General features: G+C 49.9%; 2 protein-coding genes across 2 annotated transcripts; both read right to left on the bottom strand.

The window, feature by feature from the left end:
- Nucleotides 1-3,753: 3,753 nt before the first annotated feature.
- Nucleotides 3,754-5,247, bottom strand: LOC138504910 (uncharacterized). Its single transcript, XM_069625312.1, has one exon. It carries the CDS (start codon nt 5,245-5,247, stop codon nt 3,754-3,756), a length of 1,494 nt encoding a protein of 497 aa, XP_069481413.1.
- A 12-nt stretch (nt 5,248-5,259) lies between these two features.
- On the bottom strand, nt 5,260-7,163 carry LOC138504908 (uncharacterized). The gene is made up of 2 exons (XM_069625311.1): nt 7,125-7,163; nt 5,260-6,912 (listed from the first exon to the last, which is right to left on the bottom strand). The coding sequence occupies exons 1-2, from the start codon at nt 7,161-7,163 to the stop codon at nt 5,260-5,262; spliced, it is 1,692 nt and encodes a 563-aa protein (XP_069481412.1).
- Nucleotides 7,164-16,366: the final 9,203 nt, after the last annotated feature.

Raw genomic sequence — 16,366 nt, 5'->3', positions numbered from 1 at the left:
CTTCTGTGGCCCTTTGTGGACACGCAGGGAGCTGGACACGGCACGCAGGGAGCTCTTCTGTGGCCCTTTGCGCGCATCGCCCGGAGATCTTCTGGGGCCTTTGCGGGCACGCAGGAAGCTCTTCTGTGGCCCTTTGAGCGCACTGCATGCAGGGAGCACTTCTGTGGTCCTTTGCGCTCCCGGCCCACAGGGAGCTTTTCTGTGGCCTTTTGCCGGCACTGCACGCAGGGAGCCCTTCTGTGGCCCTTTGCGTGCCTGGCCGGCAGGGAGCTCTTCCGTGGCCCTTTGCACGCACTGCCCGCAGGGAGCTCTTCTGTAGCCCTTTGCGCGCCCAGCATGCTGGGAGCTCTTCTGTGGCCCTTTGCACGTACAGCACGCAGGGAGCTCTTCTGTGGCCCTTTGCGTGCACTGCCCACAGGGAGCTCTTCTGTGGCCCTTTGCACGCCTTGCCCGTACGGAGCACTTCTGTGGCCCTTTGCGCGCAAGGCCCGCAGGGAGCTCTTCTGTGGCCCTTTCGCACCTGGCCCACAGGGAGCTCTTCTGTGTCCCTTTGCGCACCCTGCCCGTAGGGAGCTCTTCTGTGGCCCTTTGTGTGCACGGCATGCAGGGAGCTCTTCTGTGGCCCCCTTGAGCGCACTGCACGCAGGGAGCTCTTCTGTGGCCCTTTGTGCGCACTGCACGAAGGGAGCTTTTCTGTGGCCCTATGCACACCCGGCCCGCATAGAGCTCGTCTATGGCCCTTTACGCGCACTGCCCGCAGGGAACTCTTCTGTGGCCCTTTGCGGATACGCAGGGAGCTCTTCTGTGGCCCTTTGCGTGCACTGCATGCAGGGAGCTCTTCTGTGGCCCTTTGTGCGCCCGGGACGCAGGGAGTTCTTCTGTGGCCCTTTGCACACACAGCACACAGGGGGCTCTTCTGTGGCCCTTTGTGTGCACTGCCCATAGGGAACTCTTCTGTGGCGCTTTACGTGCACTGCACGCAGGGAACTCTTCTGTGGCCCTTTGCGTGCACTGCACACAGGGAGCTCTTCTGTGGCCCTTTGCATGCACTGCCCGTAGGGAACTCTTCTGTGGCGCTTTGCGTGCACTGCACGCAGGGAAATCTTCTGTGGCCCTTTGCGTGCACTGCACACAGGGAGCTCTTCTGTGGCCCTTTGCACGCCCGACCCGCAGGGAGCTCTTCTGTGGCCTTTGCACGCACTCCCGCAGGGAACTCTTCTGTGGCCCTTTGCACGCACGGCCCTCAAGGAGCACTTCTGTGGCCCTTTGTGGACACGCAGGGAGCTCTTCTGTGGCCCATCGCACGCACTGGCCGCAGGGAGCTCTTCTGTGGCCCATTGCGCGCACTGCCCGCAGGGAGCTCTTCTGTGTCCTTTTGCGGACACGCAAGGAGCTCTTCTGTGGCCCTTCGCACGCACTGCCCGCAGGGAGCTCTTCTGAGGCACATCGGCACACGGCCCGCAGGGAGCTCTTCTGTGGCCCTTTGCGCGCGCTGCCCACAGGGAGCTCTTCTGGGGTCCTTTGCATGCAGCGCCGGCAGGGAGCTTTTCTGTGGTGCTTTGCGCACACGGCCCGCAGGGAGCTCTTCTGTGGCCCAACACGCGCACTGCCCGCAGGGAACTCTTCTGTGGCCCTTTGCGTACACGCAGGGAGCTATTCGATGGCCCTTCGCGCGCACTGCCAGCGCGCACTGCCCGCAGGGAACTCTTCTGTGCCACTTTGCATGCTGGGAACACTTCTGTGGCCCTTTGCGGACACGCAGGGAGCTCTTCTGTGGCCCTTTGCGCGCCCGGCCCGCAGGGATTCTGAAATATGACTGGATGCGCCTTCCCGGGGAATGTTTATTTTTCAATGAATTCCAGTTATTCCGCGATCAATAGCCGGAGGCAGCGCTCGTTTGTCATTGTCGAGGGACACGTGGAAGCTCGCCGTGGATTTTATGGGCGGGAAGCAATTCATTTTACACTTGTGAGTGAGTCAGTGCCCTCTACCCCTCCTTCTCGTTCTCTTTTGTTCTCTTCTCTGCGTCTCTCTTTTCATTTTACCCCTGTCTGCCAACAGCCTCTCCTCTCCATGTAGCAGGGACTCTTCACCTCCCCTGCTTTCTCCTATTGGTTCCCGCCTCCTTTGTTTCACCCACTCTCGCTTTAAGCTCGCATGAATGCATGCATGTGTGTATGTATGAATGCGCACATGTATGTATGGGTGCATGTATGCATGTGTGCATGCACATATGTATGTACCTATGAATGTATGCATGCATGTACGCACACGTGTATCTATGCATGCATGTATGTAAGCATGCACATGTGTATGTAAGCATGTATGTACGTATGCACATATGTTTGTATGAATGCATGCATGCAGTTATGCATGTACGCACACATGCATGTATGTATGCATGCACATATGTATGTAAGCATGTATGTATGTATGGAGGCACTCACGTATGTATGCATGCATGCATGTTTGCATAGAGCCACATGCATCTGATGCCTTGTACAGTTACCTTGGTGAACAGTGGTTCATTTATGACAGGACCTGCGTGTATTAAGGTGTCTGTGCTTGCAGTACCCATAATAACCATGTTGGGTCCGACCCAGGAAGCCATTTCTTTGATCCCCCTGAGAAGGTTTGACACCTTCCTCCAGTGAACAGGAAGACTTCCTGGGACGGTCCCTGGTACCCCTGGTGCTTCAAAGACAACCCTGCCATCGGAATGGCCACCTCACACAGGCTGCTAATTACTGGAAGAGGGCAGAGTTAGGGTAGCCCAGAGGAGTGGTTCAATCCACAGAGGGGTCTCACCATCTTGGATTGTGCCAGGGCTCTGAACGCTCCTGTTCCCCCTCCCTACTTCTTGCAAACAAGTCACTTTGGGAATGACATCAGCAGGCAAAGGACTCCTTTAAAGCACCAGGCCTGGACTCTTAACAGCAGGCTTGCTCTGGACAAATCTGTGTAAGCTTTTTGTCTGCATAAGGGAGATGGGGGGTGCTTCTCCTTTGTAGATTGATCTTTGGTCATTTGAAGGAGAAGTGTACACCTGGAAATGGGCTGGGGGTACAATCTGCTCTAAAGACCTCTGCCAGAGAGGTGAAGACCAGGGGCTTCAAAGAAAGAAGCAAGCCTTTGTCTCCAACCATCCCAGGGACATTTTTGGAGTGAGGCTGCCTTGCCTGCTTCTTGGACATCGGCCCCAGGATCCTGCTCCTCACTCGACGCATCAGTTCCTGCAGATTATCTCTGGTCCTCACTTGACGCAGCGGTTCCTGCAAATTCTCTCTGGTCCACACTCAACGCAGCAGTTCCTGCAGATTCTCTCTGATCCTCACTCGACGCAGCAGTTCCTGCAGATTCTCTCTAGTCCACACTTGACACAGCGGTTCCTGCAAATTCTCTCTGGTCCACACTCGACGCAGCAGTTCCTGCAGATTCTCTCTGGTCCTCCATCGACACAGCAGTTCCTGAAAATTCTCTCTGGTCCACACTTGACGCAGCAGTTCCTGCAGATTCTCTCTGGTCCTCACTCGATGCAGCAGTTCCTGCAGATTCTCTCTAGTACTCAATTGATGCAGCGATTCCTGCAAATTCTCTCTGGTCCACACTCGACGCAGCAGTTCCTGCAGATTCTCTCTGCTCCTCGCTCGAGGCAGCAGTTCCTGCAGATTCCCTCTGGTCCACACTCGACGCAGCGGTTCCCGCAGATTCTCTCTGGTCCTCACTCGATGCAGCAGTTCCTGCAGATTCTCTCTAGTACTCACTTGATGCAGCGATTCCTGCAAATTCTCTCTGGTCCACACTCGATGCAGCAGTTCCTGCAGATTCTCTCTGGTCCTCACTCGACGCAGTAGTTCCTGCAGATTCTCTCTGGTCCTCCATCGACGCAGCAGTTCCTGCAAATTCTCTCTGGTCCACATTCGACACAGCAGTTCCTGCAGATTCTCTCTGCTCCTCACTCGAGGCAGCAGTTCCTGCAGATTCTCTCTGGTCCACACTTGACGCAGCAGTTCCTGCAGATTCTCTCTGGTCCACACTCGATGCAGCGGTTCCTGCAAATTCTCTCTGGTCCACACTTGACGCAGCAGTTCCTGCAGATTCTCTCTGGTCCACACTCGATGCAGCGGTTCCTGCAAATTCTCTCTGGTCCACACTCGACGCAGCAGTTCCTGCAGATTCTCTCTGGTCCTCACTCGACGCAGTAGTTCCTGCAGATTCTCTCTGGTCCTCCATCGACGCAGCAGTTCCTGCAAATTCTCTCTGGTCCACATTCGACGCAGCAGTTCCTGCAGATTCTCTCTGCTCCTCACTCGAGGCAGCAGTTCCTGCAGATTCTCTCTGGTCCACACTTGACGCAGCAGTTCCTGCAGATTCTCTCTGGTCCACACTCGATGCAGCGGTTCCTGCAAATTCTCTCTGGTCCACACTCGACACAGCGGTTCCTGCAGATTCTCTCTGGTCCTCACTCGATGCAGCAGTTCCTGCAGATTCTTTCTGGTCCACACTCAACGCAGTAGTTCCTGCAAATTCTCTGTGGTCCACACTCAACGCAGCAGTTCCTGCAGATTCTCTCTGGTCCACACTCAACGCAGCGGTTCCTGTAAATTCTCTCTGGTCCACAATCGACACACCAGTTCCTGCAGATTCTCTCTGCTCCTCACTCGAGGCAGCAGTTCCTACAGATTCTCTCTGGTCAACACTTGACGCAGTGGTTCCCGCAAATTCTCTCTGGTCCACACTCGACGCAGAAGTTCCTGCAGATTCTCTCTGGTCTTCACTCGACGCAGCAGTTCCTGCAGATTTTCTCTGGTCCACACTCGACGCAGCGGTTCCTGTAAATTCTCTCTGGTCCACACTCGACGCTGCAGTTCCTACAGATTCTCTCTGGTCCTCACTCGACACAGCAGTTCCTGCAGATTCTCTCTGCTCCTCACTCGAGGCAGCAGTTCCTGCAGATTCTCTCTGGTCCACACTCGACGCAGCAGTTCCTGCAGATTCTCTCTGGTCCATACTCGATGCAGTGGTTCCTGCAAATTCTCTCTGGTCCACACTCGACGCAGCGGTTCCTGCAGATTCTCTCTGGTCCTCACTCGATGCAGCAGTTCCTGCAGATTCTCTCTGGTCCACACTCGACGCAATAGTTCCTGCAAATTCTCTATGGTCCACACTGAACGCAGCAGTTCCTGCAGATTCTCTCTGGTCCTCACTCGACGTCGCAGTTCCTGCAGATTCTCTCCGGTCCTCCATCGACGCAGCAGTTCATGCAAATTCTCTCTGGTCCACACTCGATGCAGCAGTTCCTGCAGATTCTCTATGCTCCTCACTCGAGGCAGCAGTTCCTGCAGATTCTCTCTGGTCCACACTCGACACAGCAGTTCTTGCAGATTCTCTCTGGTCCACACTTGACACAGCGGTTCCTGCAAAATCTCTCTGGTCTGCACTCGACGCAGTGGTTCCAGCAGATTCTCTCTGGTCCTCACTTGACACAGCAGTTCCTGCAGATTCTCTCTGGTCCACACTCGATGCAGCAGTTCCTGCAGATTCTCTCTGCCCCTCACTCGAGGCAGCAGTTCCTGCAGATTCTCTCTGGTCCACACTCGACGCAGCAGTTCCTGCAGATTCTCTCTGGTCCACACTTGATTCAGCGGTTCCTGCAAAATCTCTCTGGTCTGCACTCGACGCAGCGGTTCCAGCAGATTCTCTCTGGTCCTCACTTGATGCAGCAGTTCCTGCAGATTCTCTCTGGTCCACACTTGATGCAGCGGTTCCTGCAAAATCTCTCTGGTCTACACTCGACGAAGCGGTTGCAGCAGATTCTCTCTGGTCCTCACTTGACGCAGCAGTTCCTGCAGATTCTCTTTGGTCCACACTCGACGCAGCGGTTCCTGCAAATTCTATTTGGTCCACACTCAACGCAGCAGTTCCTGCAAATTCTTTCTGGTCCACACTCGACACAGCAGTTCCTGCAGATTCTCTCTGCTCCTCACTCGAGGCAGCAGATCCTGCAGATTCACTCTGGTCCACACTCGACGCAGCAGTTCCTGCAGATTCTCTCTGGTCCACACTCGTCGCAGCGGTTCCTGCAAATTCTCTCTGGTCCACACTCGACGCAGCAGTTCCCGCAGATTCTCTCTGGTCCTCACTCGATGCAGCAGTTCCTGCAGATTCTCTCTGGTCCACACTCGACGCAGCAGTTCCTCCAAATTCTCTCTGGTCCACACTGAATGCAGCAGTTCCTGCAGATTCTCTCTGGTCCTCACTCGACGCAGAAGTTCCTGCAGATTCTCTCTGCTCCTCACTCGAGGCAGCAGTTCCTGCAGATTCTCTCTGGTCCACACTCGAAGCAGAGGTTCCTGCAGATTCTCTCTGCTCCTCACTCGAGGCAGCAGTTCCTGGAGATTCTCTCTGGTCCACAGTCGACGCAGCAGTTCCTGCAGATTCTCTCTGGCCCACACTCGATGCAGCGGTTCCTGCAAATTCTCTTTGGTCCACACTCGACGCAGCAGTTCCTGCAGATTCTCTCTGGTCCTCACTCGAGGCAGCAGTTACTGCAGATTCTCTCTTGTCCACACTCGATGCAGCAGTTCCTGCAGATTCTCTCTGCTCCTCACTCGACGCAGCAGTTCCTGCAGATTCCCTCTGGTCCTCACTCGGTGCAGCAGTTCCTTCAGAGTCTCTCTGGTCCACACTCGACGCAGCGGTTCCTGCAAATTTTCTCTGGTCCACACTTGTTGCAGCAGTTCCTGCAGATTCTCTCTGGTCCTCACTCGACGCAGCGGTTCCTGCAAATTCTCTCTGGTCCTCACTCGACACAGCGGTTCCTGCAAATTCTCTTTGGTCCACACTTGACGCAGCAGTTCCTGCAGATTCTCTCTGGTCCACACTCGACGCAGCGGTTCCTGCACCTTCTCTCTGGTCCACAGTCGACGCAGCAGTTCCTGCAGATTATCTCTGGTCCACACTCGATGCAGCATTTCTCTATGGCTACCTACCTGGCATGGAAGTGCAGAAGAAAGTCTCTCCTTGCCCCGTGGGAGTCTGGATAGGCCCCCAAGCAACCACGGAGTCAAGTAAGAGCCATGGGTCCTGGTCCCTGCCTCAAACCACTTTTCAGCTACACTGACCTGGACATCCACCGCCTGTCGCATGCGTCTTTGCTCCATGTGCCGATGCTGCTTGTTAAACCGCACAAGGTGTTAGACCAAGTAGCCCAGCTCCCAAACCCAACAGTCAATCACCAACTCAGAAAGTGCCCAGAAGCCCAGCTCCCAACCCCGACAGTGAATCACCAACTCAGAAAGTGCCCAGATGCCTGACTCAATGCTGTTGAGCCCCAAAAGACAATGGGCCTCATTACGACCCAGGCGGTAAGGGGTTTACGGCGCCGTAAACAGCGCCGACCCTTACCGCCTGAGTACGAGGTCCCTTAGCTCCATGGCGAATTTAACACCTGCTTTTAGCAGGTGTTAAAATCCATGGCGCTAAGGGACCATGGAGTTAATTACGCCACCGTAATTTACGGTGGCGTAATTAACGCCTTCCCCACTCCCATTATGCCCTATGGGGCAAAAATGGGAATGGGGAAGGGTAAATGGGGATTGGGGACTTACCGCCCCCGCCAACCTCGGAATGGGGCGGTAAGTCCGCCAACCACCATGGCGTAAACGTAGTTTACGCCATGGTGGTAAAGTCACGGCCCAGGCGGTAACTTACCGCCTGGGTCGTGATGAGGCCCATTAACTAAAGGTATTTGAAGTGTCCCTGTCTTCCTGGTTTGCCTTTAAGGAACTCAGCGGGCCTCATTACGGGTGTGGAGGCTGCCTCCAAACTCGGGTCCGGGTCCGTGGTCCCTGAATGGGGAAATAACGGGCCATCCCAACTTTGGAGGGCTCGGTATTTCCTCATTCAGGGAACCCAGACCATCCCCATTCCCATTTGAGCCCCCATAGGGCTCAATGGGAATGGGGAGCATGCTAACAACGGGCCCGTTAATGACGGGACCGTTGTTAGCATGCTGGTCCCCTCGCAGGACCCGCAAAGGACATCTGGTCTGATCAGACGTCCAGAGCAGGTCCCGCAAGGGGACCTCGTAATAGGGCGGAAAGGGTTTAACGGCGCCAGCAGCTCTACCGGCGCCGTTAAACCCATTCCGCCATGGTCATAATGAGGCCCAGTGACTTTCAAGTCCCCATCTCTACCTTTTTGAAAGACAAATTCAATAACCTTGACATTTTGCTGCTGAAAGTCTTGCCTGAGTGCCCCTGACTACAATCCCAGAGTGCCCTTTATGGTAATGTCTGCTTTCTCATCATTTTCCCTTAAAGGGTTGGATCAGTAGTGTTTTTATTAATTGTGTTAACTTTTGCCACTTTCATTAAAGATCCTGTTTTTCTGGAACCTTGGTTGGGCATCTTTTTATTTTGGTGCTGCCATACCATTGTTGTTTGAATGCTTCTGTACCAGAAGTCACCCCACCTGAAGAGCACAGCCTGTGCTCGGCCTGCGCTACCCTATAGAGTGAAGGAGGTACAGATGACAGGCTGTGCCCGTTTCACCTTTATGATTGGGTCATGTCTGGTTTAGTAGTAGTGTGGAGGCACTTTACCAGCTACTCATCCCTGCACTCCTGCAGAGCAGTAGTTATTTTGTCACCGTTCACTTGTGCTACACTGCCATGTTTGTGTTATTCGTTTGTGCTACATCTGCTATGCTCTGTCCTGCTTTGAAATGCTGTTCTTTCTTTGGTGTGGAATGCTAGGGTATGTTAGGATGCTGGCTCATGTTATGCTATATTGGTCTGTTAGAATCTTTGTGTTAAGCTTTGCTACGGTATCTTTTTACTAAAAACTTAAATTGTTCATTTTAAATGTTCGCCTTCCCTTTCCTTTTGCTGCTGCCTGCCCCTGGAAATACACCCTGCTGGATTAACACTTTCCCTCTCACCCAATTTATACAAAACCTTGATCCGCCCCATCTTTTAGTTTTTTCTCTTCCCCATTTTCGTCTGTAAAGGAGTTTTGCCTTTTTTTCTTTTCGTTTTTTGAATAAGGCCAGCTTGTTTTGTCTCCCTCTCTGCCGTGGAAGTGAACGTCACCGTAGAGACCACTCTGCCGTTCCCTCCTCCTCTACCCCCGCCAAGAGTTGGGTGTTTTATGAATATGGTCTCTGCTTTCACGTCATCCATGAACCGCACAGCTGCTGCGAAACAGTTGCAAGCTGGCATGTAGCGCTCCACAACAGTTGCAAGCTGTCATGTAGCGCTCCACATCAGTTGCAAGCTGGCATGTAGCGCTCCACAATAGTTGCACGCTGGCACGTAGCGCTCCACAACAGTTGCAGGCTGTCATGTAGCGCTCCACAACAGTTGCAAGCTGTCATGTAGCGCTCCACATCAGTTGCAAGCTGGCATTTAGCGCTCCACAACAGTTGCACGCTGGCACATAGCGCTCCACAACAGTTACAAGCTGTCATGTAGCGCTTCACAACAGTTGCTAGCTGTCATGTAGCGCTCCACATCAGTTGTAAGCTGGCATGTAGCGCTCCACAACAGTTGCACGCTGGCACATAGCGCTCAACAACAGTTGCAAGCTGTCATGTAGCGCTCCACAAAAACAAGCACATGAATGATGAAATAATGGGCTTGAAGTGGGACTCGGCCCATCTCAATGGACTTAGGGACTGATTCATGGATTTTTTTGGGTGGTGCAAAGTGACTTTGGACTGTCAACAAACACCCTGATTTGCAGAGCGGTGCAAAGTCACTTTGCACTGCAAAAATACACTTTGCACTGCTCAGTGAATCAGAGTGTTTTTTGGCTGATATGTGCACAGTGCAACAAAGTCCATGAATCAGGCCCTTAATATCCTGCAAATGTAAGCTAGTAATCTACCTTGACAAAGATACCCCTGCTGGCCTTTTTTTACTGCTGCCCAGGGCCAGAAGGGTAGAAAAGGCTGGCATATGAAGATTAACTCCCAACATAGTCCAGTATCAGCTGAAGAGGTCCACGCCCACCACAATGAGATCTCGATAAAGCTCCTTGCAGATCTCAAGAACTTCCAGGCACTGCAGGGTAGGGCTTTGATTCCACAAGAGATACAGTCAAAACCCACTCTCAGTGAAGAGTGCCTGTTGCTCCACAATGCTTTCATGGCTTTGGAACGTAGACTTTCGTGGCCAATCGGAGCCTAGGGAGTGAGTAGAAAGGAATGCACTCTCCTGCCTCCTATATGTGACTGACTTTCGCATCCTGTTGTAGCAGCCGCCCTGCAACATGGGGCTTGGCTCCCCTAATGTATTTACTTGATTGACCCTGATGTAACCTTACTCTGTTGCACTTGAATGTCACTAATACCGGTACTACTGTCACTTACCATGTAACATAAGCACTGTAACCAATCTCTTAAGCTTAAGCTCCTAAATACCTCCACGTTTGGTGTGCTATATAAATAAATAAATAAATAAATAAATAAATAAATAAATAAATAAATAAATACAAATCATAGTTTCAGCACATCCATGCTAACATTGCCACTCATGGCTCCCAGAATGCCTCACAGCCAGACCACCTCTAAGTCAAAGCCATACATCATTCTCCAAGGTGTCGGGTGGGGCACAGGTGCTCTTCCCCAGGGTAATGTTCTCTAGTGGCAGCCCACCCCTAGTGAAACAACCCCTCTCTTCCTTATACAAATGCTGCCTACCACAACATACCACAACATTTAATGAAATAGTATAGCATAACCCAGAATGTGCCAGCTTTCACCGTCTCTATATATCTAGCCTTTACTGCACCCTTTCCTCCATGGCCCCTTCTTTATCCCCCTGTGCCCAATTCCCCAATGTTCTGTGCATTGATACTTTGTATTTGTTCACTGTCCCTAAGAGCTCCCTCGATTTATTTTAAACGTTCTTCCCCGTCACTGCGGCTCCTTGTGTTTCTCTGGCCACATATTTTTACCTCCCTCCCTCTCTGTATCTCTCTTCCGCCTTACATAGGGTGACCAGATTTAAAAAAAACATCAACAGGCCATAAACATAGATGTACGACTACAGTAAAAAAACAAAGGGGACTCAGATAAACACGTAGTCCTACTTCTATGTTGCTGGCATTTTGCATGGGTGTGTTCCAGGCACACTCCTTTCATTGGATGAGAGCAACCAGGAAGGGGAAGGGGGAGGAAATGGGGGCATCAAAAGCCTTCACGCTTTAGAAGAGTCGTACCAGGTCACCAATTTCAGGATTTCTGAATCGGATTGCGGTAAAATCCAGGACCGCAGCCACACGCCCATCCAATCCCGGGACTAGGTGCAATAAATTTAAAAAGTCTCTGGACCCCTGGATGGAGGGCGAATTCCCCGGACTGTCCCGGGAAAACCGGGACGTCTGGTCACTTTATCCTTGCACCCTTTCTCGACTATACCAGTATGAAAGCTCAGCAGGTTGAGTGCACGTTGCTGAGATCTGGAGAATGCAGGTTCAAATTCCGGCAAGGACAACTCAGCCTTTCAATCTTCTGAGGTTGCTAAATGAGTATCAACTTGGGTTGGGTGATAATCTGCTCTGATCTTCTGTCTGCCACCCTCTTTCTTTTTCTACACCTCAGCTCTCTGCATTTATCTGAACACCCCTTTCCTTCAGCTCTCTGCATTTCTCTGCCCCCCCCTTGTCCCCTTTCTCCACTGTTCTCTCTTTTCTAAACCCAGGTGGGTGCTGCCTTTTGCCTGTTATTTCTCTCCCCAACACACTTTCAAACTCTCTCCTACGTCTTACTTCAGCTCTCGGACCCCTTTGCTCCATCTCTCTCCGTTTCTCTATGGATTTCTTGATCCACTGACTCTGTTTCCTTGCCTCACTCCACCACTCCTCTAGTAATTTCTCTTTCTCCACCTTCTCCCCCTCATCTAAATGTATTTATTTTCCCACCCAGCTCTGACTCCCTCGAGTTCCCTGTGCATTTATCTATCTCTGCCTCCACCTCCCATCCTTCTTGCTCTCTTCTCTTATGTTATAGAGATTTACACTGCATGGTCTGCAGGAGAAGGGATGGGGCAGGTTATAGGGGAGAGGGAAAGTGCAAGGTAACTTTGCTGCTGTGGTTATGCCTGCAAATCAGAAGTACCCGGGTACTATTTGCAGGTTTGCTTCTAGGTGGTCTTTGCGAGGGCATAGAGTTTATTTATGTCCAGGTGAAAACTTTGTGTGTCTGTGGTTATAAGTCCTCCCGTGTCTGTGGTGCTAGGTCCTCGTGTGTCCATGGTCCTCATGTGCCCATAGTGATAGATCCCTGTGTGCCTGTGATGGTGGTCCTCGTGTGCTCGTGGTGATAGGTCTTCGTATGCCTGTGGTGAAAGGCAGTGATTCATGTGCGATTAGAAATTGAGCTGAGGCCCTCATTTGGGTGCATGGCTTGCCTAATGGGCGTGGTTTAAAACATGAAGGGGCATGGCCTAAAGAAGAACATGTAAAAATGTGCAGGGGTGGTCTGGCCTGCATAAATAAGTGCATATCGCAACTCTGTGTGCTTGGTACAACCAAAGTATGTGATCCTGGGCAAATCATTTAGTTGCACTGTGTTTTATCTGCAGCACTTAAAGTCCTGGTGTAGTCAATAGTGACAGTGTGTGATATAGTGCTACAGTATACAGCAGTGTAACCCCACCGCGTACCATAGTGCCTCCTCCCTGTGAGATTATTTTGTGAGTTCCATCCTATGAATGCAGAAATTACAAGTACCAGAATGCAAAGTTAAGGAATCATAAAATCCAGGAGTGGCTCCTCATTTCATACCTGTAATGGGACCGTTTTTTTTTTTTATAGTTGTTAAGATCCTCTGCAAAAGGGTATGTTATATATCCCCCAACATGTTCTAATTAATGTTTGATGTAGAATTGTTGTTTTGTAGTTAAAGAAAATGAACAGTTTAAGAAGTAAATGTGTTTTTTAACTTGTGAAACAAGCATATATCCTGGAAATGGGTGAGTTACTGTAGCGAGTTTATGAAACAGGATTTATTCTGCAAAGTGTTGGCGATTTTGGGTTTGAGAAGCGAATGACTCCACCATGGGGTTAATGGCTCAACCATTAACACCCTTTTGTCCCCACTCCCTGTTGTGACTGTTACAGTGCACGGCTGAGAGTAAGAATTCCGTCCACAAAAAAACTTGAAACTGTTATATAATTAGCAAAAAAGAAATCATTAACAAAACCACTAGGCTTACCTTCATCTTGTATTGGGCTTAGGTGTCTAAGACACATTGGGCCTCGTTATAGGTTTTACGGTCCTGTAACAATGGTACCGGTAAACTTGCAGGTACGGTTGTTACGAGATCTGCAAACTACGAGTTCTGCTCGCGGGTACGTTACCGCCCGCCAGGTCTGACCTGGCGGGCATACCGGCACCCACGAGCAGAGCATGTCGGATGCACTGGCACCATTCTGAAGGGTGCCAGTGCATCCGACCACCCCATTCCCATTGAGCCCTATGGGACTCAAATGGGAATGAGGAGCATTTCATTCCGGCGCACGCAAATGGGCAATTACCGTGTCCGGCAGGGCCGTAATGACCCGGTAATTGCCCATTCGCAGGCGCATGAAAAATGTGCATGTTTGGCCGCAGCCTGCCGGTTTTACCGGCAAGGCTACCACTAAACTTGTAATTAGGCCAATTGTTTATTTTCATCGTACTAATTGTTTTGTCTGCTCAGAAGAGGCCAAAGATCACAGGTTCCAAGAGGAGTAGAAAGGCCAAAAGAGACTACCCTCTACTCTGGTGATGGACAGGTGAACATGTCATTCAGGGCCCATGCCCCAGTCCAATATTGCATATATGAGAAGAGATAAGCACTTAAACAACTGTATTATCCATATCCAAAACAGAAACAGTGAGGATAAACACAGTTTGAGCCAAGGATGACTAAAGCATGTGATTTCATCACACTATGTCACACGTAGCTGTATAAGACATTAGGCAAAGAAATATTTATTACAAAGTTACATAGGGATTAGATCAAACTGTGTTTAGATGTGAAGAAATGTTACCCACATTAAGTAGACATGAAGTAAATTACATTCATTCTGAAGCTACATGAACAATGAGTTAAACGAATGCACTCACACACGAAAAAGATTCCATTGCACTCATTCATTTTGGAAAACACAAACATAAAGTGATGCATACATTTGCGAACAACATGAATAACACATGGTTATATTTCATTACCATAGAAATACAAAAGACAGAAGGTGGCCATATTTCCCAAAATGGATGCATAGCATGCATTACAAATAACTGCAGGCCTCATAGCCTCATGAAAATTCTCATTGCTGAAAACACAGACATACATGGTTGTGTAGACCTCAGACAAGTAGTAACCCAAGTCAAGGTCATTGGGAACAGGGAGAGGTCTGGGCAAATGCCAGGTGGAGTGAATTAGCAGTTTTAAATAGTAGGAAAATACAATTTTAGCGGTGCCATGGCAGAAAGGGCGTTTTAGACTCAAAGTTGGCAGAAAGTAAGCAATAGATAAAAGATACGGGGAACCAATGAGAATGTGACAGTGAGTTCCATGTCCTTGGCAGAGTCTTGTTTCAATTTGTGTCATCCCAAAACTGCTACTGACTAGCTTTAAGTTGCAAAATATGTCCTGTGATTCATTGAATTTGGACAATGACAAGTCATGCTGATTAGCATAATATGAGGTCATTGCAAGAAGAAATCAGGAAGAGTTGATGTCCAATGAAAACAGGCCATGCACTTGGCATATAAAAATCCGGCCTATCATATTGTAAGGGTTTTATTAGAAGAGAACTGTTGTGTACTATCTTAATTCTAAACAGGTATGCGACAGATAGAAACATGCAGAGTCTTTCCCTCCTAACGGAACAGCTTGTGGGGCATGGGAGCCCCTCCCAGCTGGCTGTAAATAATATAGGTTTCAGTGTTTGCTCGATTGCGTGTCTCTGTCCATGAATGGCTTTCATTGAGTTATGACCAAGAAATACAATTTTAACATGTAGCTATTGTGCAGTGATCACAGCCTGAAACACTAGCACTATCCCTGCTAGACGCCAAAGATGTCCTGCCGATGGGGGAGTGAGCTCAGTGCTGAACTGTAATGTTGCTGGCAGCAACTGTGCTGCGCTAGCTAAGGGAGAACTGAGGGAGCAGGCAACCACTTGTTTTAGGATCAGGCTAACCTGATTTTGGGTGAGTCTCCTAGGCATTTTTGTAAATTGTATGAAGCCTGTGGCCACATTTATATAACACTGTGGACATAAAGGTTTTTATAATGTGTAAACATAGCTTTGCCTTTAGTGTTTCCGATTTAAAAGTTGTAAAAATCGGAGACCACCCCAAACTGTTTTCCGATTGAAGAACTAGCATTTGAGGTCATTTGGCAGTGGGCTGGACCCACACCATGCGAGATCTATGCTCCATTTCATTGCCACATGTGACTGTAAACAATGCACTACATGCAATTAACATTGGCCACGACAGAACCTCAAAAAATCTTGAACATTTGATATAAATCATTACAAAGGAGTGTGTGATCCCCTCTACTGAGAACGAACATGGGCCAAATACCATGTTCTATGGAATTTCTGCCACTTAAGAGGGTCTACAGCCATGTTTTAGCTCACTGCACCCTTCACAGAGGAGAAATACCCATGTGCATATCTGTCTTTGTCCCACCCACAAGGGCAGTTCAGCACCGAAATGCTTGGCAATTCTCCTCTGAACAAGAGTACCACCAGCAACCCCAGACACGTGTTTCGGCCTTGTTGGGCCTCCTCAATGAGGTGAAGCTGAGCCTCTCCAGGCACAGTGAGCAAGAGGTCCATGTCTGGGTTACCCTGGGTTACATTGGGTGAAACCCCAAGTTTTACAAAATTACAAAGGACTGTGGGAGCCCCTCTACTGAGAACAAACATGGGTCAAATACTCTGTTCTATGGAATTTCCTCCACTCATGGGGGTCTACAACCATGTTTTAATTCACTGTGCCCTACACAGAGGAGGAACATCCATTTCCATATCAGTCTTTGTCCCGCCCACAAGGGCAGCCCAGGATCGGAATGTTAGGCAATTCTCATCTGAACAAGAGTACCATCAACAACCTCAGACATGTGTTTCGGCCTTGTTTGGCTTCCTCAGTGAGGTGAAGCTGAGCATATATAAGTCACAGTGAGCAAAGGTTCTATGTCTGGATGAGCATTTGCCTTTCAGAAAACGAATCTTCAACACATGGACAATAACCAGAGAGAGAGATGTTCTTATAACTTTGCTGGCAAGGTATAAAAGGTGCACTCCTTTTGAAGCCAAAATATGTATTGAAATATTTCTTGCATAGTAAAATCCCAATA

This window comes from Ambystoma mexicanum, chromosome 11 (genome assembly GCF_040938575.1).
Source record: "Ambystoma mexicanum isolate Mex_15411 chromosome 11, UKY_AmexF1_1, whole genome shotgun sequence".
In the NCBI taxonomy this organism is placed as follows: domain Eukaryota; kingdom Metazoa; phylum Chordata; class Amphibia; order Caudata; family Ambystomatidae; genus Ambystoma; species Ambystoma mexicanum.
The sequence above is the reverse complement of the archived record's forward strand: the minus strand, read 5'-3'. Positions and strand labels throughout refer to the sequence as shown.

Excerpts from the sequence above, each read along its gene's own strand:
- LOC138504910 (XM_069625312.1), bottom strand. The coding sequence starts at position 5,247 with ATGGAGGACCGGAGAGAATCTGCAGGAACTGCGACGTCGAGTGAGGAC.
- LOC138504908 (XM_069625311.1), bottom strand. The coding sequence starts at position 7,163 with ATGGAGCAAAGACGCATGCGACAGGCGGTGGATGTCCAG. Across the intron at positions 6,913-7,124 it reads GACAGGCGGTGGATGTCCAG|AGAGAAGGTGCAGGAACCGC; the intron begins GTCAGTGTAGCT and ends ACTGTGGACCAG.